Source organism: Taeniopygia guttata, chromosome 17 (genome assembly GCF_048771995.1).
Source record: "Taeniopygia guttata chromosome 17, bTaeGut7.mat, whole genome shotgun sequence".
NCBI lineage: Eukaryota > Metazoa > Chordata > Aves > Passeriformes > Estrildidae > Taeniopygia > Taeniopygia guttata.
This window is the reverse complement of record NC_133042.1, coordinates 3,639,884-3,665,739: the sequence shown is the minus strand read 5'-3', so window position 1 is coordinate 3,665,739 and position 25,856 is coordinate 3,639,884. Positions and strand designations below refer to the sequence as shown.

The following is a 25,856-nucleotide window of genomic DNA, read 5'->3' as shown; positions in this document are numbered from 1 at the left end:
GTAGGAGTCCTGAAGACCGAAGCTGTCTTGAAGGCCACAGAGCAGGCATAAATAAAGAACAAGCTGTTACTTACCAAATGTCCCAATTTAGGGAGTGAGGTGTAAGCCCCACTCAGTTCTAGGTGGCACCAAGAATTTGAGTGAGGGAAGTGGGATACTCCAGGAGATTAATTTCTGACTTCTTGCTCTGAGGAGTTATTCCATCAGTATTTAATCTCTCGTGATTTTTTATTTTTCTGAGCACCCATGTCTGGGACAAGGAACTCTTGTGATTCCCATTTAGGGAAGGGAGAGTTGAAGCATACAGCCCTGGAGAGAAGAGCTGGCTTTAGCTCCTTGCCTGGGCTTTCCAGCCCATCTGGTGTCCATGGGCCAGGGTGGTGAGCTCTGACCCTGTGGGTATCAGCTCTTACAGGGTGATAACCACGTGGCTCTGCAGATGTTCTGCTGAGTTATCCTCTCTGTGCTTTTGGTCTCTAACTGGGTGGCATGTGGGCCTGTGGGATGGCATCTAACAATCCTCCATCCCCCTGCCACAGGCAGGGACACCTTCCACTGTCCCAGGTTGCTCCAAACCCCATCCAACCTGACCTTGGACACTTCCAGGAATGGGGTAGCCACTCTTCTCTAAGCAACCTGTACCAGGGCCTCACTACGCTCACAATGAAGAATTTCTTCCCAATACCCCATCTAACCCTGCCCTCTGGCAGTTTGAAGCCATTCCCCTTGTCCTGTCACTTCATGCCCTTGCCACAAGGTCCTCTCCAGCTTTCTTGGAGAAAAAACACCTGCCTCAAAACACCCAGCCCTCAGCAGCGTTCAGCTTTTCTCTTCCCTGCCCACCACATCCTCGTGCAGATGCACACTGTCCCCATCGCCTCCCTGGGAGCCACCAGCTGTCCTGTCACCCATCCCTGCAAGCTGCACAGGATGATGTGCTACCACCAGACACCTGAGTGATGACTTTTGTTAGTTAATTTGGCTTTCCTCCCCTCCTTCTCTTCTATTTCAATCCCCAAAGCGTGGCAGAAAGCACCAGTTGCTGTCAGATGGCTTGCACAGACAGGGTGACTTCAGCTCCTTTTCTTTGGGATAGTGCTTTACAGATATGTTTTTAGGGCCTGTTTTCATTAAAAGTAGCTTTTGAAAATGGTTAAGTAATAATTAGCTAAATCAGGACCTGAGGTACTCAGTTTAACAAATTGTTGTTTATTTTTTATAAGGAATACATGCAAAGGGAATGGAAAATAGTCAGGTTGGAGCAGGCTGGATGTTAATTCCAGTTCAGTGTCACCACTATATTCATGGTCATGATTTAGTCATGTCCTCCTTTGCATATTAATTAAACTGATGGGTCAGTAAGTGTTATAAGTACAGGCTTGGACACTGGTTGTTTTTTTGCTTCTGCAGTGTTGCTTTTTCAACATTTGTTTAGTTTTCATTCAATGCATAAAATATGGAGGGAACAAAAAGCTCATGCACATTGTATCGTGTAATTAGACAAGCAACCAGATGTTAATTAATATATGAACATCGTTTTTATTTCCAATCGTCTGGCTGTGGTTTGAGCAAACCTATGTCCCCCAGCTGTTGCTACATGAGACACAGCCAGAGCAAAAACAGAGGCCGAGTTCAGCTGCTGTGAGCTGAGCAGAGCACAAAGCTCGCCCCAGCTGAAAGAGGAGACGCTCCGGGATGTGCTGTCCCCAGACACGACACAGCAGTGTGACATTCTCCTGCTACCCAGTGCAGGGCAGCAGGGGACATGCTCCCAGCTGGCCCTGGACTTTCCTCCTGGACACCACAGCCCAGTGGATTTCAGCTCCTGAAGCCTGGTGGTTTAAACACCAGCTGTGTGGCTCATGGGTGAGTCCCCAGAACTTTCCAAAATTCAGCCCCGAGCAGCCATGCCCTGTCTCCACATTTGGTCCCACTTTGAAGAGGCTGGGCTGGAGACTCTGGGATTTTCTGTCACCAGATTCAGCCTTTTGCTCTCAAACAGTTTGATTCTTCCTAATTTCACCTGGAAGATCCTCATCTTCCCCAACATCCAAGAACTTCCTTTCTTTTCTCCAGTTCCCATGTGGTTTTGCTGAGACCAGCCAGTGCATCCAGGTATTCCTCCTTCTCCTCCTTTGTCTGTGTCTGGAGAAGTTCCTGCTAACAAAGGAACTATTTTATGACCATCTTTAACCTAATTTGCATTTTTTAAATATTAAAATTCATTCAATTTCATTGCTATAGCCCTCAAGTTATTTTAATTTCTTTTGACTGATCCCCTGCTGCCTTAATAATGCACCACTTCATCGGTGCTAAAACCGCTGCTGTATTTCCAGTGAGAAATAAGATTGATTACAAGGCTGATCATTGAGGAGCTCTGGTAGTGATAACTCAGTTCCCATCACTCTTTTCTCAGCATTGCCTGTTTTCATCTGTCCATACTCAGTCCCTTACCTGCTGTATAATTCTGCTAATTCCCATCTTTTCAAGCATGCCTAATAATTACCTGTGTCGCATCACGGTGCCTCTGGATACCCAGATAAATGAGATTGCACCTCAGCTCTGCTGTCTAGGGAATGAACTGTCTCACTGAAGAAATGCATCAGGCTCATCTTACACAGTTTACTAAACCTGGGGTTCTGGTTTATTTTCCTTGTCTTCATCTCATTAAAAAAAAAAAAAAAAAAGAGGGCTCTATAATGACAAATTTTTCTCTCTCAAAGCTAAAAAACAGAGGGCTCTATAATGACATAAATTTCTCTCTCAAAGCTACACCTGTGCCTTGAATATCAGCATGGAAGGCTGGGCTATCCAGCCTCTTTGCCCATTATGTGTCCATGGAAGTATTGACTTTCTCCAGGCATCTCATCTCCTGCTAAGCCAAGATGAAAGCCCGTGACTCTCTCAAAATTGTCTGCAAACTCCCTGACACTCTTTCACTTTTCTGCTTTTCCTTCCCTCCTCCCTCCCTCCTCCCAGTAGCTGGCACAAGGAGAATAACAGTGGAATCACCCGCATTGCTGTGGTCTGAGCAGGTTTGTCTCATATTATGTCTAAATAAATATTAATAAGAAAAATGGAATAAGAGGTCATTGACAAATTTGGCAAATATTTCCCTCCCCTTCCCTTTCCAGCCACCTGACTCCCACAGGAAAATTCTGCCCTCAGACCAGCGCATTCAGGAAATAAACACTTGGTTTATTTTCCTGGGGGGAGGAGGAGGAGGAGAATGAAAATAGCATTAAGGGGCCTGAAGTCCACCTCTTGTATTTTGGGTGGCTGGAGACAACTGCCACCTTGAGCCATGGCTTTTGTCTGTGCCTTCCAGTGATAAGTTACCACAGAAGTGGCCAGGATGGCCTGGAATGGTACCCATGAGCCCATCTTGATGACCTGGAGTGCTTTTCCATACCTGTGGAGGGTATGGAATAGAACTGTGTATTTTAAAAAGCTGCCAGAATTAAGAGAATAAGGCTGCAAGCTGATCACTGCACTTGAAAAATTGAAACAGCAGCAATGGGCAGAAGGAATGAAGAGAAGGAATACCAAGGATGTAAGTGTGCCTGTTCAGTGGCACTCAGTTCTCTGGCTGAATTGACAAGGTGAGGATTGGTCAAAACTTGGATTCAATGATCTTGGAAGTCTTTTCCAGTCCTAATGATTCCATGATTCTGTGATGCTTGCCTGACACCTAGCCAAGGCCACATGGCATCCCAGCTCCATGCAGCTCCTCCAGCCCAGCCTTGGCTGCTCCCTGCCATGGCTTTCCCTCCAGCTGCTTGCTGGGCAGAGAGTGGGCAGAAATTGTTCCTGGGATACCATGTGGTGGCATTCTTCAGTCCTCCAAGGACGGAGCAGTGCATCCCACTGTTCTCTTAGCAACACTGACTAATCATTTATTACAAAGGAGGTCGCAGGGATCTAGGGTAGAAAATGCTCCCCAGGCCACCTAACTCACACCTCAGCAGCCCAGGCTGTTTTCAAGGCACAGCACATGCTGGAGAGATCAGACCTGCTGCTGGCAGGCTCCAGGAGTGGGACCAAAGCTGGTTTATCCATGTGTGTCTGTGGCTCTGTGTATATATATGTGTGTGTATAAAAAGTGCATGTGTGCCTGTGTGTGTGTGTATTTTACTATGTTAAGCCATAAACTGTATGGGTTAGGTATGAATTAGAACCTTATAAAATGTGTTTACTCATTCTGTGTAACTCAAAGCAGGGATTAAACAGTAGGAAAAAGTGATCAGGAGAATTTTCCAAGCAGAAAAAGTTTTACAGCTCTCATTGTGAAGTGCAGAGGGAAGACTTTTTTTTTTTTTTCCTTTTTTTGTGTTTAGGTTTTTTTGGGGTTTTTTTTCAGGGCAAGTATTTTCTGTTTGAATTTTTATGCTTAGCAGATAAAAGGAGGGTGAGGAGGGCAGCTGAAGAGGAAGAAGAAATGGAGGAATAGCAGGAGAGCATTGTGGCAGGCAGAATTCACCCCAGGCACCTGAGCCCCACATTCTCCTCTCCATCTCTTGTGACAATGTATTTTCTATGCCAGTGGCATCCAGGGGGGCCTCTCCATGGCATGCTGTGCTCCTAAATAGGCTCTGCTTTTCTCATCTCCTTGAAGGCATCTTCTACAGGGAAAACAGAATCATGCTGCTGAATTTAAAGGGAATGGGTGTGGGAAAGGAGCAGTGGAAGCAGAAGCAACAGAGATGAGGCTCTCAGTGAGTGAGCATCTCAGAAAGGGGGAGAAAAGAGAGAGGAGCAGGAAATGGGGATGGATTGAAGTCTTACAGACTGTTGGCTCTCCTCATAAGGAAAGTCTGGACAAAGCACCCAATGAATAACCTCACCATTATCAAGTGAGTCATCCTAGGTCAGCTGAGTGATGTTTGGTAAAGAGCAAGGTGTCTTGTAACATGGAACCATTAATTTATTATTTCCTTCTCTTCTTTGATACAACTTTGGTTCTGCATCCTCTGATTGGTCTCTTCTACCTTGTAGTTCTTTCTGCCTTGGTGAATCATCCCTGTCTGCAGGACCAGTGATCCTTGCATAGTTAATGGAGCCTGACTCATTCTCCTCTACATGTTATTTCCACAGAAGGTTGGGTTTGGGTTGTTGGGGTTTGGGTTAGGGGTTTTTGGGTTTTTTTTCCGCTTCACTTTATGAACATTTTCCAGGGGATGGGGGAAAGGGATGGGAGAAGAGAGTCTTGAGAGGGTTCATTGTTTGGGCAATTTTCCCTCCTGCTAAATGTCAACATCCTACGCTTGATGCTTTGGATATGGAGTAGCAGGGCTTCTATTTCAGGCTTTGCAAGGGATGGGAGAGACTCATCTTATCTCTCTAACATGGCCCAAGTGATGTTTTGGTTCTATTTAGGGGTTTGAAGAAAAGAGGAAAGCGATAACCTCACTGTATGAGCTTCGGGTTGGGTACCTGGCCCTGGCTTCCCTCGTCAGCACAGATCCTGGAGCAGCCCTGGAATCCATTTACCACTTGGCTTAATCCTGCTCTGTTCATTCTGGAAATCTGTCTTTTGTCATCTGAGTGGTCAGATGTTGCACAGTTGCTGGTGATGACACGTCTCCAATGAACCATCCTCGAGGGATCAGTGGTCCTGGGGGTGGGAAGTGTGCCCAGATACTTCACTTGGCCAAGGACATTTAGGAGTCAAAAGGCTGTTCCCACCACAGAGTGCCTTTGGTGAGATGGGCTCCCAGGGCACATTGTCCATCAGATCTGACTACTAACATCTCCCTTTCTTTGTGGAGGACAGGATTGATTTGCTATGGTTTCTAGGATGACTTAAAACTGGGAGCAGAAGGCACTGCCACGCCAGCATCCTGCTGTGTGCCAGTGGCAGGTGTCCTCAGTGCCTGCACACTTGTAAGAAAGTATTAATAGTCCTTTAGGGATGAAAATCAATTATTAGTGCTGAAAGAGCTGGATTGGGTCTCTAGTTATAGCCTCAGATTTGCCTTTTCCCTGCTATATTGGACGAGTAATTTCTCTGCACCCTTGCTCCTTTGGCTGTGGTCTGTCATGACACTGCGGCCGCTGTGACGCGGGTGTGGCACAGCTCAAGTCTTGGCTGAGGGGTGTAAATGACACTGTCAGAGGTATTAATGGCCAGTGTGGAGTCTCCACATGTCAGACACCTCATTGGCACTAGTTTGGCACTTGAGATCACCTCAGTTTAAGAAATAAAGAATTATATTCTGTTCTTGTGAGCAGAAGGTCTGTGCAGTGGGGCAGGAGATCCTGTCTTGCCTTGCAGTCATAGTGAAAAAGATGGAGGGATTGCTGAGGTGCTGATGGGTGCTGAGGTAGACTCCTCACAAACTAGAGAGTCCCAGCTCTTTCCTCCTTCCTTGAGCCTTCTAATGGATGAAAACTGTGAAGAAAAATGTTAACTCCATTATTGGGAAATCAGTAAGTGAATGATTAATGAGCTGTGTTAAAAATGCTGCTGTGCAGGTACTCCAATAATTTAAGTAATTCCTTGTTCAAGAACTGATGTCAACTCTTGCATATGTTAGTCCTGACCAAGTGGGTCTTTTCTAGCTCCTGAGCTGGGTCAGATAATGGATTTTTTGAGTTTTATCTTGGTATTGCCTTTGGCTTCTCTTGTGATGCCTGCTTGGATAGAAGGAGAGTTATGGGAAGAGGCACAGCCAAACGAGAGGTTTTCTCCTCTGAGTCTGAGGTAACAACGTATCTACAAAAATATTTAGAACTCGCTGTGTTTGCACAAGTTTTAACCTCGGTTCTGCAGCATGTACATTAGTTTATCTGGCACACGAGTGTAATGGAACAACTCACATGAGTAAAGCTAAACATGTGTAAATGTTTGCAAGATACGGGTCAATAATTCTTTGGAAATCATAGCAAACCAACCCTCTATTTTCTTCCACAGTGCTGTTCTCTAGTCTGCCTCAGACAAGTGATCAAGAATATCTCATTATGGTGTCATTGTTCCAAAGAGCTCACAGCCAGGATGCAGAAACTCAACAAGTGTAAATTGTTATTGTTCCATTGACTTCAAGGGAGCTACAGGAGATTTTATGAGCTGAGGACCTGCCCCTCCATTCTCAAATGTTCAAAACTGCAGAAGAGGGCCAAATAAGAGGTCTGCTTCCATGCAGGTTCCTCCATAAGGACCAATTTTTTAAGTCTTGGTTGGATAGCAGCCTGCAGGTTTGGCTGCAGTTAGGTTTGCTGAGTGCCTTGGAATGTGCTGGTCCAAAGTCTTATCACTAATTCATCAGCATCTCTGCACATGACCTCTATTTTAGAATAAATGAGGCCAAAAATATTTAAATATTTGAAATATTTAAAGAAGACTTTCTTTGAATTTTTTGCCATTACAGGTAGAGGCTTGATCCACTTTCCAGGACCAGGCTGTGAAGTGTAAGAAGGGACTGGGAACAGGGTCAGGCAACAGTGGCAATATAAAAGCTGAAAAATTCCACTTTCCCAATAAGTGCAAGGTGATACGAAGCACAGACCAGTTGATAACTTTTCACCATAGGTTTACATGAATTTGATTTGACAAATTACCTGACATAATTATGGTTTTAACAATTAATTGCACACTGAGTTTAATTCTAGGAATTGTTCCTTTCCCTTCCTGCTGGTCTGGTATTTCAATATTTGTGGCCTTTTTTTAGGAAGCTTCCCAGGATTTGTCCTCAGTCATAGCTCATGGTGAAAGCTGTTCCCCTTCAAGTTTAGCCACCTGAATCCCAGCAGAAGGTGGAACCTCCCAGCCCTCTGGACTGGTGAAGCTCAGGTCCATGGTGCCGTGTTCGCATCCAAAATTTGGTAATAATTTTCACATAGTAACTCATTCTCCCAGGAACTACAAGAGTGCCCTGGTGCATTTAAGGAGAGTGAGATTATTATCCAGGTTTTGTTGCCATCTCTGCAGTGTCTGACACATCAATTTGTGCTGGAGAAAGTGGCTCTGGGGCTGGAGCAGGGCTGGTGGGATTCCTAGTGAATGTTCAGTCCTTGGATCTGCTACAGGCTGCCAGCTCTGGGCCTTGGGGACCACAGGTGGTCTGGGCCATTGGTGCATTGTTAGAAATCTCTAATTTAAAAGAAGCTAAATGTGAAAAGAAAGGAAGAATGAGGGTGGGAATGAGATCTGTGGCGATGAGAGTGAGAACTCGCTCTGTGGTGATGGACGCAGTCCTCTGCCAGACAGAAGGATCTGAGGACAGAGCTTTGCTTCGTGCCTGCACAACTCCCAGAACAAATGGGTTCCCATTTTGCCTTGAAATCAAGTAACTGTTTTAACATGCTTCAGAGCCTGAGATGAACTCCAGGGAATAGAGACATTGGCTTGGACTCTCCACCGTGCTAATGTGAATACGTGGCTTTGAGATTGGAACTCATGCCTGGATGTCTCCAAGCGTAGCAGAGTCAGCTCGTGTCTGGCTGGGGCTGACCCTTAGCAACCTAGTGAACCTTGAGAAATCCTGGAGGGCTCACTGCACAGAATGAAATGCTTTCATTCCCCCTCTTCTCCAGCAGCACACTGCCTTGGGGATGTGTTTTTACATGAGTAAAAGCATTTTTTCTGAGGTCTTAGATATTGACTGTGAAAGACCTGTGATAAGCAGTCTGTGAAGAGCTCAGATGAAGGAGCAGGTAGTCCTATTGAAGACCCTGAGAGAAGGATACACTCTGATCAACCTTGTGCATCATAGAACATTGCAGCTCATGCTAATTAAGATAATTTCCATCTTTTTGACTGGCTCACTTGATGAGAACAGCTCATCTTTCAGTTCCACTTGGTGACTCCATGCAAGTTCCAGCCTTGAAGAGCACCAGTGAAGGCATTTAAGTGACTTCTGTGACCCTGGAATGCAACTTTTGCTCTTAGCTCAATCAAAGCCTTGCTCCTTAAATTTAGCCATCTACAAATGCTGTCTTCCACCAGCAGAGGATCTGGTGGTGGAAACCTAGAGGAGATGGAGGCCCAGAGGAGATGAAAGCCCACAGGAAAGATCTTCATCATTATTAATATGTCTGGTAGCATACAGACATAGGAAGCAAGTTCCCTCAAAATTCATAACTTCAAAAAGGTGAAGCTGTTTAGGGAACTGCAATTTGCACCTTTGTACAAGTTGGGAAGTGAAGCACAAGCTGTGCCCAAAGTTGCAGCATAATCACTGGCTTTTCTGCCTCAGCCTAGACAACATGTGCCCAGCCGGAGAGATCCCTGATGGATGTGTCTTTGAGAAGAGCCATGACAAAGAAATTATTTTTAGGCTACAGGGTTTTGGGGTGTGGGATTTCGGCTCCCAACTAACGTGAGAGGCTGGTGTGCATAGATGCTCCCAGAATGTGGGCAGAAAACTTTTTAGTAAACTGGGCCTTTTTTATTTCTTTTGTAATCTGGCAAGCCATGCAGGGAAAGAGGTTTTGACATCACTCCACCAGGATCAGTAGGGTTGGTTTGCTTTTAATGATCTAGGCTGCGAGACAGACCATCTGCTGATGTAAATCGGAACAGCTCCGTCGCCTGAAGTTATGTTACACTAATTTAAATCAGCCCATCATTTCCAAGACAAACCAACCACCTATCACTGCCTTCCCCCTCTGAGTGCCAGATCCAAAGCGCATTAAACCCAGGTACAACCTCATGGTTGGAACCACCCTGCAAACCTGTGCTCCACATCCACTCATCCAAAATCCCGGTCCAAGCCTTCTGCTCACAGCCCTTCTCTGATCCTCCCCTCCTTCAAGGGAAAGCCCCAGGAGATGAGGAGGGCGAGGCAAAGACCCCCAAAAGGTGACAGACTTGAAGGGCCAAGCATGCCATTTGTTTCCTCATTTCAGGAACCAAAACCTGGCAAGGGGAAGTGGAGTAAGGTCTCTTTTTCCATCTGCTGCGCTGGCATTGCTCTGGAGGTCACTGCTGGGGACGGAGGTCCTCGCTGGGCCCCATCTGCCTTCTCTTGGCTCCCTCATTTATGCCCACTTGGGCCTCTGACATTCTACTCTGTTTTTCTTTCCTTGAAAATGGATCGGGAATTGGGAGCCGCTGCGCAGGAACGCGCCTGTTCCCCATTACAGCTCCACTGGGGCTGTAACACGATCGTGCCTGCTCCATACCCACACAGATATTTATTTATCCATACAGCCTTTCTCCTTGTTTTCATTAAGTTAGGCAGAAAAGGTTAATCTTTCTTCTGCTAAAGCTTCAAAACCAACCAAACTAAATAAAATATGATTTCTTTCATTTCTTTTTTAAAGGACACTCTCTCTCTCTTTTCTTTTTTTTCCCTTAAGTACCAGAATGAGGTCACAGTCAGAGATGCCACAAGAGTAAATTGAAAACAGGTTGAAAAAAAGCAAAGGGGAGAAAGACAGGGATTGAAAACCACAATCAGGGGAAAGCGCCTGGTAACGTTGCAGGGTTGGTTTCATCCAACCCAGTAAAGAAGCTGTCAAGAAAGAGACATTGGTGCCTTCCTACTTTCCCCTTTGTGCTCTTTCTAGGAATGCTGAAGGTGAATGGCAGCAGGGAGGTCTCCTCTCATCTTAATTTCCACTTTGGTTTGCAGCGCCTGGGTTTTCTCCGTGCTGCTCTTGGCACAGGCACATGGGCTGAAGGTGTGGGAACGCCTGTGAGGGTCCCAGAGCTTCCTTTTGCTCCTCGAGCCTCCTGGAGGCTGCTGGCCTCACTCTCTTGTTTAGTCTGGTTGAACTCAGCGCCGTAGCTCGCCTTGTCCTCGCTGGGATGGTTGATAGGTGATTCATCCATCCTGCTGTCCGCAACTGCAGGGCGCTGGCACGGCCGCAGCGGAAGGACTGAGGCAGACTGAGGCTGTTGGATGCTGTGTGCGAGCGGTCTGAGCCTGCTCCCAGCCATTTTCATTCCTCAGCCCCCGTTCCTGCCCCTCTGAGCCTCCTGCCATGAGAAATGTGCTCTCTGAAGAGCACACTGCCAGCTCACCCTTGCAGACAGGCAGCTGAGCTGGGGATCTCCTCCTCCTCCTGTCCTCCTCCTCCTCCTCCTCCTCCTCCTCCTCCTCCTCCTCCTCCTCCTCCTCCTCCTCCTCCTCCTCCTCCTCTGGAGATGGAGTTGAGTTCCTGGCTGGTTATCCCACTGGCCACCAGTGGGATGACCCCTGGCTATGCCTGCTGTGGCCAGGAGAAGTCTGCAAAGCTTCCCAGAATGGGAACCCCTCTGCAAGCTCCAAGTTTGCTCTGTTTTAAGGAGAGCCACACCACCAGAGTCAGTGTAAAAGATGCTTGGAAAACCAAAAAGAGGAGATTTGCCAAACTCCAGAGCCATGCCTGTGGATGAGGACGAGGCAGTAGCAAGGGGTTGCACTGGGGAGAGAAGGGAAATTCCACCTGCATCTTCCTGACAGTTATTAGTAGAGCAGAGATGGATTCAAAAGCTGCCTGGGGAAGTGGATGGTTTGGGGTAGATCAGCCCTGGGAAGGCATGGAAATGAGGGAGAAAAAATTCTTGCAAGGATATTAACTCCTTGCACTTAGGAGTGTCAGCATCCCATTGCTGAGCACAGCTGCCCCATAATTTGTAATCAGCGAGCAGCAAGTGACATTTTTTGCTCTGTGAACAGCATTTTCCATAGTGATATTGAGCTCTGCTCTGGGTTTTTTACTACTGAGAAGTGAACACAGGTGAGGCATCCTCATAGGAGCCAGTTATTTGTCCTTGATATCTGTAACATCTTATTGCTTTATTTAGTGTGACATCAATTATTTATTACTATTAATGAAGGACACAGATGTCTGTCTGGTCAATAAAATATCTCCTACTCCACAGAGATGATCTACTTAGCTATCATTTACTCTGCAGAGAACCTTTGGATTCTTTCTGAAATTTAATAACACAAGCAAAGATACTCAGGCAGTCTTGAAGGTTTGTGCTTCAGGGCTGCTTTGGGAGGCTGAAATCCTTCTTTATATTTGCTGGCGGGATGTGTGAGAACACAAGTCCAGATGGGAAAAAGAAGCCCCTTTGCTTTCCATCATGAGCTACTTATCCATGTAATCCCTTTTATAAAGTGATCAAACTCCTTCTTAAAAGATGGTTGGGTTATTTGCCCTTTGCAGGAGTAGACCAACCATTTATCCATGTCCAGTTTACATCCTCTTGCCATTACTGCCCATTAACCTAAATATTGCTTTTCCATCTGAGCGCCTGCCCTGTTGATGTGTTCACAGTCATGTGTCTCTATTTGGCCTTTTTTTCCTGTTTTTTATTGGAAAACCTGGGCTTTTTGTTCTTTCCCTGTGAAATCTTCTCTCCTTGTTTTCCTATTTTTCCTGTGCCTCGGTCTTGAGCACAGTTGAGGAATGCTGTGCACTTAGTCCTCACGTGGCCTCATGCAGCTGGGTCTGTGTTCTCCTGCTGCTACATGATCCCAGGATCACATTTTCTTGGTGGGGCAACATTACTGGTCAATCAAGTGGCCCAAGTGTCCAAAGCCAGGTTGGAGAGGGCTTGGAGAAACCTGTTCAGGCTTGGAGAAGCCTGTGGTTGGGGGTGAGGTGAAATAGGATGACCTTTCTTGTCCCTTCCAATCCAAACCATTCTGTGATTTATGATAATTCTCTCACCATTACACCAGAAACAACTATTGCTTTAGCTCTGTTCCACTGACAAGGTCCCACTCTAAATCTAGGGAATAACTTGCTTTCTGCTCCTAAAGAAGGCTTAGGAAATTTCATTGCAGCTGCTCTCAGAGCACTGAGGACTGAAGGTTCTCTGCCTTCTCTTTGGTGAGATGAACAAATACAGTCTCTGTGTGCTCTGCTTTGCCCAGGGCAGAGCAGGGAATAGCAGCTCCCTGCACTGGCTGCAGACTGACAGCTCTGGGGAGCTGGCTTGTCCCCAGGGTGTCCCTTCCCTGTCTTTGCTCCATGGTCTGTTCAGACTGGCACCACCAGTGATCTCACTGCTGCTTGTACAGGTACAGAAAACTCCCAGCCTTGGGGCTGAGGTTCCAGCATCTTTGTTAGCATCCATTTTGCTGTTTTTATAACAACCTTCTTGCTTTGCAGAGCAAACAAGAGGGGAGAGTTCCCCAGAGGTTCAGAATTGAGCAAAAAGCACCCTCTTGCTTTGTGGATTTTATTGCAAGTGTTTTGGCTCAGTCTAAGTAGAGACACTGTTGGCAGACCCTGCAACCTTCATTTCCTCCTGTGCAGGGGGACAGAAATGCACTCCACTCCCTGAGCAGGTCTAATCCATGGCAAACCAGACCACTGTGGGAAGCAGCTGCTGCTGTGTGTCAGGACAGTGCTCCCTGCCAGCCTGTTCCCTCAAAAATACCCACAAAGACCATGGAAGATGAGCTCTCAGATGTTAGTGCACGTCTTAGAGAAAGTTAGCAGGGCAATTTTCATTGTAGAATGGTCTGTGTCGGAAAGGGCCTGAAAGATCATCTCATTCCAACCTCCCTGCCTTGGGCCTGTCCTGCCCTTCCACTAGACCAGGTTGCTCCAAGCCCTGTCCAACCTGGCCTTAATACATCCTTTGATTCAGTGATTGCACATGACATTTTCCATCTCATTTCCAGTCTCCTGCAAGTCTGGTTCCACCCTCTCCCTGTCTCAGCCCATCCCATCTCTTGTGCTCCCTGGCACAGATGTCCTGGCTGATCCTCCTACCTGGGGGCTGCCCAGTCCAAATCTTGGACTCCAAGTCCCCTTGGCCTCGCCCAGCTCTCACTGCAGTCTCTGCCCAGTTATTTCCTTCCCTAACCCTCATCAGCTGCTTAGAGGAGGTGGAGGAAGATCCCACAGCATCCATCCATGGGAGGATCCATCCCCATGAAGCTTCTTCCTGGTCAGAAGGAAGTTGCTTGAGGCTGGGAGAGCCTTAAAGTCCTTTGCTCTACTTCAACAACACATTCTGGTCCTGCTTCTTTGTTGGTGATTCATCAGGTCTGTAAGTCATGGCAGAGTCTGTTCTCAACAACTCCTGGTGACAGGGAGTTCCCCAATCCAGCCCAATGTTGTAGGAAAAGAGATGGAAATGAAGATTGGAAATGAGTAATAGGGGTTTGTTTGTTTGCTTAAACCATAAACCCAGAGCTGAGGGACTTGTTGATGGCTGGGCAGTGCTTGTGACTTCCAGGCAGGGATTTTCCTGCTGCCAACCCAACCTGCCTGTTGAGTTGTCTTGGGATTTGGGACAGACCTGCGTCCAGGAGCTGGGTTGAGCTACAGAGACTGGTGACAGAGCTGCCTGAAAAAGCTTGGAAAGAACAAGTCGTGCTGGGAGTATTAAAATGAATAATTAAGGCTTGTATTCCTTCAGGGAGGAAAAGAATTTATTGCTGCTCTTTTCTCTAGCCAAGGGGGATATTTGTTACTGAGTTGTGTGTTTGGAGACAAGACGCAAATGCGGTTTAGGGGGCTGGGGATGAGGGGATTTTTTTTATTCTACCTGGATACTTCAGCTTCACAGTGGGATGTTCTGGGCTGGTTATACCACTGGCTTGTTCCTTAGGGTCTGTACCAAGAACTGGTGCTTTGTTTCAGTACTCCTCAGTCACTTTTGCCTTTAGAAAAACAAAAGTGCTGAGAAGGGAATTCTCCTCCTCCCTCTGCTGCGATGTCTTGACATTTCCACATGCACAAGGTACCCAACACAGCAATCTGGGCCCGGCTTGGCTTACACCAGCACAACTACCACCTACAGCAGCCCCTGCTCTGCTTCCCATCACTGGGAATAGGGCACAGCCTGGGCAGATGCTCTGTCTCGTTTTCCTCCGTGGTACCTCAGGCTTTCAGCTACACCAGTGCGAAGCAGGAATTAAATGCAATGAGCTCTAACCAATAGACAGGCTGCCCACTGCGAGGAGACAGGTTGCACAGCAGTGGACAGTCATGCCCAAAAACCTTAATAAATGGAGCATTTTCTGTTTCAGCTGGGTAATGATCTAAGTGTTTAATAGGCTTTATAAACCAGAAGACTAAAAAGAAAGATTTTTCAGTATTTTTAATTAGTGGGTTTTTTCCTTCGAATGTTTATAAAAAAGCAAGTGTTCTTCCACATGACTGAAGGAGATCCAGTCAGAGCTCCAGGAGCTGATGAAAGGGAATGCAAAGCTACTGGCTGTCATTAAATTAAAAAAAAAAAAATAAAATAAAACCATCACATTGAGAGAATTCCACCCTAAAAGCACTAAAAAAAAGGCACTAAAAATTCATTTTTTGCTGTAAGTCCAACATAGTAGAAACACCTTTTGCTGTGGCAGGTAATGTTTGGAAAAGGCCATGCCTTGTTTGAGAGCTGGACATGCAGCAAGGGCAAGAGATCCCTATTTAATCAGGCTTCCAGATTTTCTGTGGTTCTGCCTGCAGTGTCTGCAGTGAGGCCACACGTCCCCTCTGTGCTGTGATTGCAGCTGGCCACGCAGTGGCATAGCCCTGGCCCCCATTCCTGGCCCAGGTGTGTTTCCTCCTTGCTTTGTCCATAGGTGACATTCTCCACCCAGACTTGGGACATTCCACAGCCAGCTGGAGTGTGTTGATTGCGTGTCCCGCGTAGAGATGTTCCTACAGTGATTTTTAAAGTGGTCAGCAGTAATTCTACACCTGTATTGATGTTCTGGTCTCGCTCCTCTCTTTGCTCTGCAGGAGAATCCTTGAGCTTTGCAGAAGATTTGCTCTCTGGCCTGGCAACCTCCTGTGTGGCAGCGGGTCGGAGCCACGGAGATGTCCCTGAAACCAGCCTCTATTCAGTCATTTTCAAGTGCCTGGAACCAGATGGGCTGTACAAGTAAGGAGAGACACGTGGGGAGCTGCTGGGGGCAAGGAGAGATCTCCAATGCTGTTGTTGAATTGTTGTTGACCTTTTTGGTCAGCACTGTGTTACACCTGACACAGGACAAATGGTCAGACCCTTCCTGTTGCTTTGGGTGTTACATGCAGCTGGTGAAATGGAAAACCAGTGCTGGAGGCACTGGGAGTCCCTGGGACACTCCTGGCTAGCACCTACTTTTAGTATTCTGGGTTTCCAGGGTCATCTCTCGTGGAAGAACTAAGCTGATGTGGTCAGATTGGCGCAAGTTGCCAAGTGCCTGGTGGGATGAAATAGATGTCAAAAGTGTGACAGGTGTTTATAAGTTGCTATTTCTCTTAGTAGGACATATTTGAGATCAGAGACGCCAAATCCTTCTGCCCACCACCCACATATTGTGGATACTTCACTCTTCTGAGATACTTTTTGGGGGTTGAATTTTCTGTTTGAGTCTTGTGGATTAATTAGTTTCCAGAGCAAAGGGATAACATCAAGAACTGAATTTTAATTTCTCCTTTAGTGTCATTTGGACAGGGTCTGGGCTTTCCAATCTGGCTCATTAACCAGGGCATCCTCTGTCTTGAGAGGGATATCAGGAGTCAGATCAGTAAGAGAGGAAAAATAGAGCAAAGAGGCAAGGAGACAGAGGAGAGACAGAGTAAGCAAGAGAGAAACACCCAGGGCTTAATGTCAGAGTGACTGCAATAATTAAAACACATTTTGTAGTGAGTAATGAAACTTTTTATGGGACCACAAAAGCATTTAAAGTGAGAGCTGGCAAATAGTCTGTCAGCGAGAACTTTTTAAGACCTTGATTAATACTTTCCCTCCACCGCCCCCCGGTTAAGTATGTTGACAGCCTCCAAAGCCTTTATAGCACATCCCTGGAGCAGGGCTGTCTCCAGGAGTGGGCTCCAAGTGATACCTCTTGCCATTTAATAATATCAGACATTTTCTTGTTGAATATCTATAATGCATAAATATAATTATTTATATCTCTGGGAACTGGGCTGCTCTGAAAAGCTGCCAGGGAGAAGCTGGAGCAACCGCAGAGCTCACTAATAACCCAACGCCCATAAAACTGGCCCGTTGTGAGCTCTCAGCTCCCAGCTGCCAGGGGCACTGGGAGAGGGAAGAGCCACTGGTTTTGATGGAGACTGCTGCCGTGGTGAGCACACAAAGCTGGGAGCCAGCAGGTCTGGCTCTTGGGCAGCCTGGGCTGCCAAAGCATCTTCCCCATCTGCCAGGCAGGGGTAATTGCACTCACCCATCACTTTAGGGGCTCTGTGATCTAATTCCTGGTGTCTGCAAAGGGCTGGGAGAGCCTTGGGTGGAAGGCAGAGGGCTTTGTCCAGGGTTTTGTCATCTCTGTGGTCAAAGCCAGTCTTCTGCTTCCCAGCCCCAAGGCACATTGCCATGGAGGTGGTCAGCAGAGCTGGCAGTGCCCTGTGCCCTGGGCATGGCTCCTGCTCTGTGGGTGCTCCTGGGCGAGGCACAGCAGCTTTTGTGGGGAGCCACGGCTGCAGGCAGCCAGCAGGCAGCAGTGCCCTGGCACCAGGGAGCTCTGGAGCTTGTCCTGCGTGGGGACAGGCCCCAGGGTGACGCACAGCCCTGGCTCTGCCCCACGCTAATGCTCAGCAGGGCTTGGCTCTCCACTCCCAGGGCGGTGCACACAGCGCACATGGATGGGCTCACGTTCCTGCGGGCACCTCTGGGGCACCTCTGAGCATCCAAAAAATTGCATGTGGGCACACCACAGCACCTCATCCTCGCTGGCTGCTGCTGCCTGCCCCAGCTCGTGGCATGGGCTGATAATCCCTGCTCCTGCCCGCCCAACACACACCCGCTTGCTCCAACCTGGGCCCTGAGCGTTCTCAGATACACAGGCACCCCCATTAAATATTCCTCTGCTCAGATGTCCACAGGGTTGCAACACAGCGTGAAGAAAGCCAGAGCAGTGAAATGTGAGGCTAATGCTGCTCTGTGCCCGCACAGACAGAACAACAACACAAACACGGGCACGGGGTCATTTCTTAAATTGAATTTCTTCTGCTTGATTCATTCATTTCTGTGGAAAAATAGCTATCTATAATAGCTCTGGGCTGGGTATAATCCTGATTATAGCCACTTGCAGGGCTCTGTGCTGTTCTCTGAGCTGGGAGGTAAGCACACAGACTGCAGCATCAGAGCTCCTCAAAAACAAATTGTTTGCTTCTGCAGTAGTCTGAGGGTATCACATAACCTTAGCAAGGGGACTGGGAGGTCATGGAAATCTCTTCTACGCTGTAAATGTGTCGAACATCCTGTCCCTTTTCTTCTGTAGTACCTACAGCAATTACACTCTGCTGTGGACCATTCATTTGGAGTACTACCAGCCTGAGATCAAAGCTGGGCTGGAGTATGAAAACAAACCCAAAAAATGTTCTACAAGCAAACAAATAAACAAAGTCTGACTGATTCCTTTGCTTTTAAGACTTCTGTAATTCCAAAACATAAATTAACAAAAGGAGAACTAATTTCTTTGTCCTTTGCAGTTTCACTTTGAGGAAAATATGTTGCCTGTCAGCCCTTTTCTTCCCCTTGCCTTTAACACACTGGGGTTAAGATGGCAGTCCCTGCACAGGGGGTTCTGCAGGGCAAGTAGATCATGTCAACAAAGACCCACGCTCCAAAGGCTCATGTACACGTGTGCACACTCCTGCCAGTGTGCCACACATGGGCACCCATCCATGGAGATCCATGCTGCATTCATGGGAATGCACTCCCATAGACTCAGTATCTTCATGGATACTGAGGATGGTTCTTGAAGACTCTTGAGTTTTGTCACAGTTCTTAAAAAGCAGAAATCTTATATTCTTGTGAAATGGAGGAGGGATTGCTCTCCCCTGAGTTCAGCTGGACCAGAGATGTCTGTCAAGCTTCCCCCCAGGTGGATCTGGAAGAGGATGAGGTGAGAAGGGCAGAGGGAGAGATGTCTGTGAAGTGCTCACCTTGCGTGGACCAGCCAGCCTGGACAGCAGCCAGTGCCACTCAGATGGATGGTTTGGGAGCCTTGGGAGCACCAGACTTTGACAGGCAGCTTGTGATGAACCAAAAACAAAACAACAGTGAAGAGAAAGGGCTCTGGCTTATCTTAGAGATCAAACTCAGCTTAGAGGACTGAGCACCCCATAAACCCATCCAACCTCTTCACTGAGGAGGCAGGAGCTGCCCCACAGCCTCCCTGAGCCTTCAGCCCAGCTCATCCATCTCAGCTTTCACCCCATTGCTCAGGGAATGCCTGGGGATGCCTCATGGCTGAGCTGTACCTGCTTGGCTACCAGAAGGCAGCTTTGCCAACCCAGCACATTTGCTTCAAATACTTGGGGAGACACCAAGTATCCCTCAGCCAAAAATGGAAATTCTGGAAAGGGAAATGAAAACTCCCTCCAGCTCCTCAATGGAGCTGCAGTGCAAACACACCAAGCTCTTCCTGCACCACAGATACTATAATTATAGATTAGATTAAGCCCCAATGTTTCACTTTATTTACATTCCTGACCTAGCCTATTCATTTCCAGTGTTTGTGCCAAGAATCAGCACAAAATTTACTGGAAATAATATGGAAGTCATCAGGATTCCTTCCAGAGCCTTTCCTTGGAGTGCATTCATATGCTGTGAAGAAGCCTTGACTTTACATTCCTTTTGCTGGCTCAGATGGGGTTTCCCCAGGGTGATCATGAACCAGCCCAAAGGCTCTGGGAGAGCACGTTTCAGGGGTGTTGGAAAGGTGGAAACCTCTCCTTAGGGGTTGAAGATTCAGGACTGCTGTTGGAGGGAAGGGGATTCAGTCAGAGCTGAGAATGACAACACGAGGCTCCCATCTGCAGCCAGGACCCACCAAGTCCTGCCCAGGCAGTGTCACCCTCTGTAGGGTCTGTAGGCCATTGACAGCGTGGCCAGGCTCAGCTTGGGATAACATGGAACATCAATTTTTTGGTGAGCTTAAGGAAAAAGGCAGAGGTGTGGAGCAGGGAGAGCCCATGGGAGCACGGAGAGGCAGCGGCTGCAATCCCACGGGCTGAACGTGCTGAAGGAGCTGGCCCAGAGCAAGGCTGATTAATGCAGAGTGACCTCTGCCGTGTGCTAGCTGGGCTAAAAAGTGGAACGGAAAACCCTTGCTGCTCCAGAGTGTGTTAATGCTGGCAGCAGTCCCCTGCTCCTTATATGATGCTAATTGTTGTTGTTGGTCTTTCGTCAGGAAGACACGTGGAGGAGCGCTGGAGCAATCGGAGACAGATCCCAAATAGCTCCGTGGCATGGGTTAAAACACATCTGTTACAGCCCTTGGCCGGGTCCCCTGTGTGCACAGGAGCTGTGCTGCTTCATTGAACCCACCTCTCCCGTTCCACGTGCTCTCCAGCTTCCAAAGCTGAGTGCTGCATGGCTGTAGTTTCTCCTCAGGCATTCCTGGCTTGCAGAAGCTCAAACGAGGCAAGTCAGGAGCTGATTTTGCTAAATCCTAAGCCTGTACTCCAAATATAGCCTCATTCTTTCTCAGCACTTCGGGGCTGTGGCAGAGCCAGGCTGCCCAAGCACTGGCTCAGGTGTGTGGTTGTTTTTGCTGAAGTGAGTCCAGCACAGAACCCTCTGGGCTCACCTGGGCTGTGTGTGGATCACTGGCTTGCAGGGGGATTGGCCCCATGAAAGATGGGCTGTACAGGGAGCTCAGGGGCTCAGCAGAGGGGTAAAATCTCTGCACTCCTTTCCAGGAACTCCCATTTTTGGAGGTGGGTTGGGCTCCTGCAGAGGTTCCAGTATCAGGAGGATACACATCTAAAAACCACAGAGAAGACATTCATGGTTTTTTCATAGCCAGTCAAACCTGGGGACTCTTCCCAGCTTCACCATTTACTCTGCTGAGTGATTTAAGGAGAACATTTTGTCTCACTTCCATCATCGCCTGTTTACCTGTCCCCTTTAAAAACTCAGGTTTTGATCTCTCTCATGCTGTCCTTGTGTCCAGCCTGGCCTGGGTGGCTCAGATCAAGGCCTCCAGGTGCTGTTGCAGTGTTGCTACACTGATTATTTGCCATCATCCTTCTAAAAGTTATGTCTGTGCCTGAATTTTCCTTCTGATCAGTCTCTGCCACCACTACTCAACCACTTGGGACAGATCTGGAGTCAGGAGATGCCTTTTTCTAACCTCAGCAGAACCTTCTTCTTTAGTATCTGCAGAGTGTCTCACATCTTTTTGCTGAAAGGTCAGGCTTTTCTTCCCAAATTCTCTGCTTCTGCTGATACCTCATGCCACAGAGAGAACAGAACAGCTTTTGCTGCCTCCCATGGCCGTCTCCTCTCTGCCTCTTCCTCAGCACAATCAGACTGAAACAATATTTTTCATTTTGTCCCTAAAATCTGCCAGCATCTAAATCCCAGACGTGTCCCAGGCCCATTCAGATTGTCCCTCTGGAGGTGGCTGGAGGAAGGCTGGCAGTGGGGTAGTGAGGAAAAGGAAGGAGGAGGAGGAGGCATGGCGAGGTTATTTTGTGGGGTATTGCAGCTGGGGGAGTGTGCCAATATAGGATTCTTCCTGGGAATGGCAGTGGGGTGGAGAGGAAGATTTTGGCCTCTTTTCCTGTTGGTAGACAAATGGATCTTTACAATTCCACCTTTTTCCCATCAGCAATCCCATATCACCAACCCCTTTTAGTCACAGAACTTGGAGAGTTTCTTATTCCTGACTGTGTAGAGACCTAATGCTGTTCCACGTCCAAGTCTTATCTCATGGACTAATGGGAGAGGGAGTGCAAGAGCTGTGATATAAATATCAACACGGGCCTTGCTGGCTTTGATTTGCTCTGAGCCAGCCAAACCTGCATCGTGCTACTGCCTTGGAGCCATTTGTTTTGTTCATCAGGTCTCCATGGTGCAGAGCACCCTTGTCCTGAAGGCTGGAAAGCTGAGGGCCGTGCTGGTTTGATCCTTCCAGCACAGTTTGAACACACTGGAGGTCCAGGACACAAGGAACACAGGACACATCCTGCTTGTTTTATGTTGTAGAGAAGAAGGGAGTGAGGAGAAGGGCAAATGTCCTTGTTGGTGGTGTCCTAGCAAGGGAAACTGGAAGGGAGAGGTGTGACACGCCTGGAGCTCCTCAGTGATCTGGAGCTGAGCAAAGGTGAGGAATGGCCATGCTCATATTTCACATAAGCCCCACTTCAGGAGAATTGCTTTTTTGATCAGGTGATGAAGAGATGCTCCCTGCAAAGAATTGTATTCTCTTCCGAATTTCCTTGGGCAGTCTAGGACCCAGGTATCTGAGAGTGGGAAGTTTGATAGCTGCCCTGCACCCATAGCAGCTCAACCTGGTATTTCCAGACAACTCAAGATTTGGGTTTATTCAAGCTTTAAGGAATGACCAAAAGCAGCACAATTCTGTCCACAAACTTGGCCAAGGAAGGGCGTGACCAGCTCCTACTGAGCCCACAGGTCTTATCTGAGCCCAGAGCCATCCCCACAGCCTGGGGGGTCAGTCAGCTCAGACAGACTCTGGGTGGGATCCCAGGTCCCCAAAGGTGGAGAAATTTGACAGTTAATACTTCTCTGAATAAAAAGGCTAAGTCACAAGCTAATTCTACCTGTTTATCTTTTGTCCACTCTCAAAAGCAAAGTTTGGATGCCATGAGCTACAAGTTCTGTCCCAGCTCAGCCCAACAATGTGCATTTGTGCATTTCTCTCACATATGGCTTCAAGTCCATAAAACTAGTCAAACTTTTTTTGGTTTTGTTTCGTTTTCCCAAAGGACACCTGCAGCACATCTCAGCCCATCCTTTTCTTGTAACAACAACAGCACAGAGAGTCCTTCACCAGCCTTGCCTCCCAGAGAGCACTTTGTTATTTTTGTTTTCCTTTTGTGTGTCTGTTATTTATTTAAAAAAAAAAATCTCTTTTAATCTCTTGATTTGTGCAGAACATTACATCAGTAAGCACCCACCTCATGATCATGCCAAACTGGAGTTTATCAGCACAAAGTGACCTCTCCAGCTCTGCCACCCCTTCTCCCCCTCATGGCCATGGCTCTTTCCCAGAGAAACAAGGAATTTCTGCAGGGAGTTTTCACGGGAGAGCTGCAGGCAGTGGAGCCCCTGGCCATCTCAAATGGCCTTTAATTTATTCCTTTGAGTTTGGGTTGTTTCCCCCCTGCCTGTGTTTGCAAAAGTAGCCAGTAAATTGAGACATCTTCATTTTGGGAGCATCATGTTCAAGGTTTCACCATCAGAGCCACAGCTCCCGTTGGCTTCAGCTGAATTTGTGATGTGGTAAAACAGACATCAAAAAGTAACCTCAAAATAGCTGCTTCTTCTTGACTTTTCCCACCTGTAAAACATGTAGTAAAACAGAACCAACACTCTTGGCTGGGCTTCCAATACAGTCAGGAGATCCATAGTAAAATGGGAGAAAAAGCCAAGGAGCATCTCTGCTAGGCTGCAGATGCAGGGGAGGTGGGGCTTGCTGTGGGGATGCTCTGTGCTGAGCTGTGGCCCATTGGTCTCTGCTTGGTCACCCCCATCTGATGCCACTCCCAAGGATGTTTCCTTGGAGTACCTTCAGAGCAATTGCTCCCATCACACGTGCCCTCGTTGCTCCTGGTCACCTCACACACACACACTTGCTTCCCTCATCAGAAATGAGATGAATTTGATTATACAGCAATATGGTTTCTGTTATGAGAAGGGGAAAAAACATACTCTGGCTTTCACTAAAAACCCTTGGAGCCAAAGCTTATGTCATGATGTACAAGTTAAAGGAAAAAAAAAGAAAGAAGTAGGGTCTGTGGAATGCTGGTTGTTCAAGGAGGGGTCAGTGGGGTCCTATTTTCACTGGATGGAGTTGGGTGTGGAGACACTGCCCTGGCAGGATGGGTGTGAAGGGAGCTCAAAGCTGGGTCACAGGAGCATGCTTGCCCAAACACCTGGGCAGTGAACTGGGCTTGGACACGTCTTGCCACAGCTCTGGGCTGTCATAGCCCTGGATCAGGGTCTGTTGTGTGTCTTCCATCTTTTCTCCTCTTGATTTTTGCCAGGGAAACTGTAGGGCAGCCCATGGCAGCAGCAACCTGAGCTAGGTCTGGAGCGTGCCAGTTTTCTCCTTCCCTCTGAGCATCTCCCACTGCCCTGCAGCTACAGGAGTGGCCTCTCCTCCTAATCTCATTGCACAACCCCAAACAGAAGGGCTGGGATACTTTCATGTTTTCCTTCCCTCTGGTTTGCAGCATTGCAACATCCCAGTCTTCCAGGCGTTCTGGGCAGGGTCTGTGGGACGTGTCCTGCACACAGGAGGCTTTGCACATCCCAGTTTCTCACATGGGGCAGGGGATGCTGGGGAGGGCTGCTTGGTCTCCAGGAGACCCACCCCAGGCTGCTGGGGGAGCCTCTCAGACAAAGCAACCAAAACCAAAAGACTTCTTCAGTGTGTTACACGTCACTGCTGAGGTAAGGGGAAGGATTTCAAACCATTTCAGCTGCCACAAGCTGTACTCTTGGCCCTACACTGCAGGGCAGTCTTTGCCCCTTGTGTCCCTCCCCTCTGGGTCTGGGGACTTTGTTAGGTTGGCGGATGTTTTGTGGTGTTGCTGAGGGCACAGAGGTGGAGGGATGAGGAGCAGGGTGCATTTCTGTCCATGCTCTTTATGGCTTTGGACCTGGGCTGGGGCATCTCACTTTGCTGAGTGTCTGTCCCACACCTTAGTGGTACCCAACAGCCCCATAAACACACCAATAACGCTGTTCCATAGCCCACGGGTAAAATCATGGCCAGATCCTGCTGTAAGTAGCCTCTGGGTGTGCAGGTGAATTTAGAGGTGCTCAGTGGAGCAATGTGGGGTTGTGTGGCTGCTTTGACCCACAGTGGCAGGTGAAGCAAACTGATAAATTCTGGGCTTTCCGCGTTGTTACAACCTAGAGCACACAGAGAACAGGATGTCCCAAACTCTGCTAAGCCCAGCGAAGTGCTGCACCTGGGGTCCCCCTTGGCAGTGCCCCTTGTACCTCCCTTCCAGGCAGCAGCTTGCAGTGACCCCCGTGGCTTTTCCATTACCTATCCAAACCCGCCTGATCTCTGCTCCAGCAGAGTCGCCCCAGTGAAGATGAGCTCCAGAAGAGCCACCCCACAGCATGAAGCCCACCCTGTGGTTGAAGCCCATGGAATGAAGCCCACCCCACAGCACGAAGCCCACCTGCATCACCCCACACACAGCTCCCAAACTCTTCCAGGCCACCCCCAGCTCTGGGCTCTGCCCCTGCCTCGTACCTGCTGCCCTGCCACAAGCTAAATTGTTTTCCAAGTGGAAACATGAGTTGAAGGATTAACTCCACAAGGGCCTTTCCGTGCAATGCACCGGGATTAAATATTTATGTTGGCAAAAAGCATGTAATGGGCAGCTCCAGATCAGAGATAATGAAATTGAGGTGTGTGGAGAAAGCAGGGGGAGGCAGGGGGCCTGCAGGAGCAGACGGGAGAGGGACCCAAGTGGGTTGTAGTATGTGTGCCTGGGCGATTACTTTTGGTTTTATTAATACCCCACCTGTTTGTGGGGGAGCCCCAGCCCCGTCGCTGGGAGCTCTGCGGCGCACAAGGGAGTGCAGAAATCAGCCATTCCCGTTCCTTGTGTGCACACCAGTGTCAGGCAGGAGGAATTGTCACCCAGGTGGCTTTCACTTAGAGCCACCTGAAGTGAGGGGGGGCAGGCACTGTTCTGGAGGAGGTGGCTGAGTGGGGGGAGTAGGGATGAGACCCTTTCTGTGTCATCTGCAAATGATGCACAAGCCTAAATCATTAATAGCAGTGATATAGGATCCCTGGCTCTTCCAGACTGCTGCAGTCAAGGTTATTTACCAGTGGCTGTGTCGTATCAGGCAGCAACGTGGTTTGGGTTAGAGGGAGGGCTCCTGATCAGGTCAGGAGAAGGTTCATGGCAGCAGCCACAGCATGAGCAGGAAAGTCCATGAGAGACTCTGTGGTGCATGTTAGGGAGGAGCCCTGCCAGGATGGGCAGCCGGGGAGCACGAGGAGCGT

At 48.1% G+C, this 25,856-nt stretch overlaps 1 protein-coding gene across 1 annotated transcript in view; it reads left to right on the top strand.

The window, feature by feature from the left end:
* The window catches only part of ASTN2 (astrotactin 2), a 336,891-nt gene that overhangs the window by 291,141 nt on the left and 19,894 nt on the right, over positions 1 to 25,856 (top strand). The window contains exon 20 of the mRNA XM_030286868.4: positions 15,637 to 15,778. Within this exon, the coding sequence (XP_030142728.2) occupies positions 15,637 to 15,778 (142 nt within the window). The remainder of the gene's footprint in view (positions 1 to 15,636; positions 15,779 to 25,856) is intronic.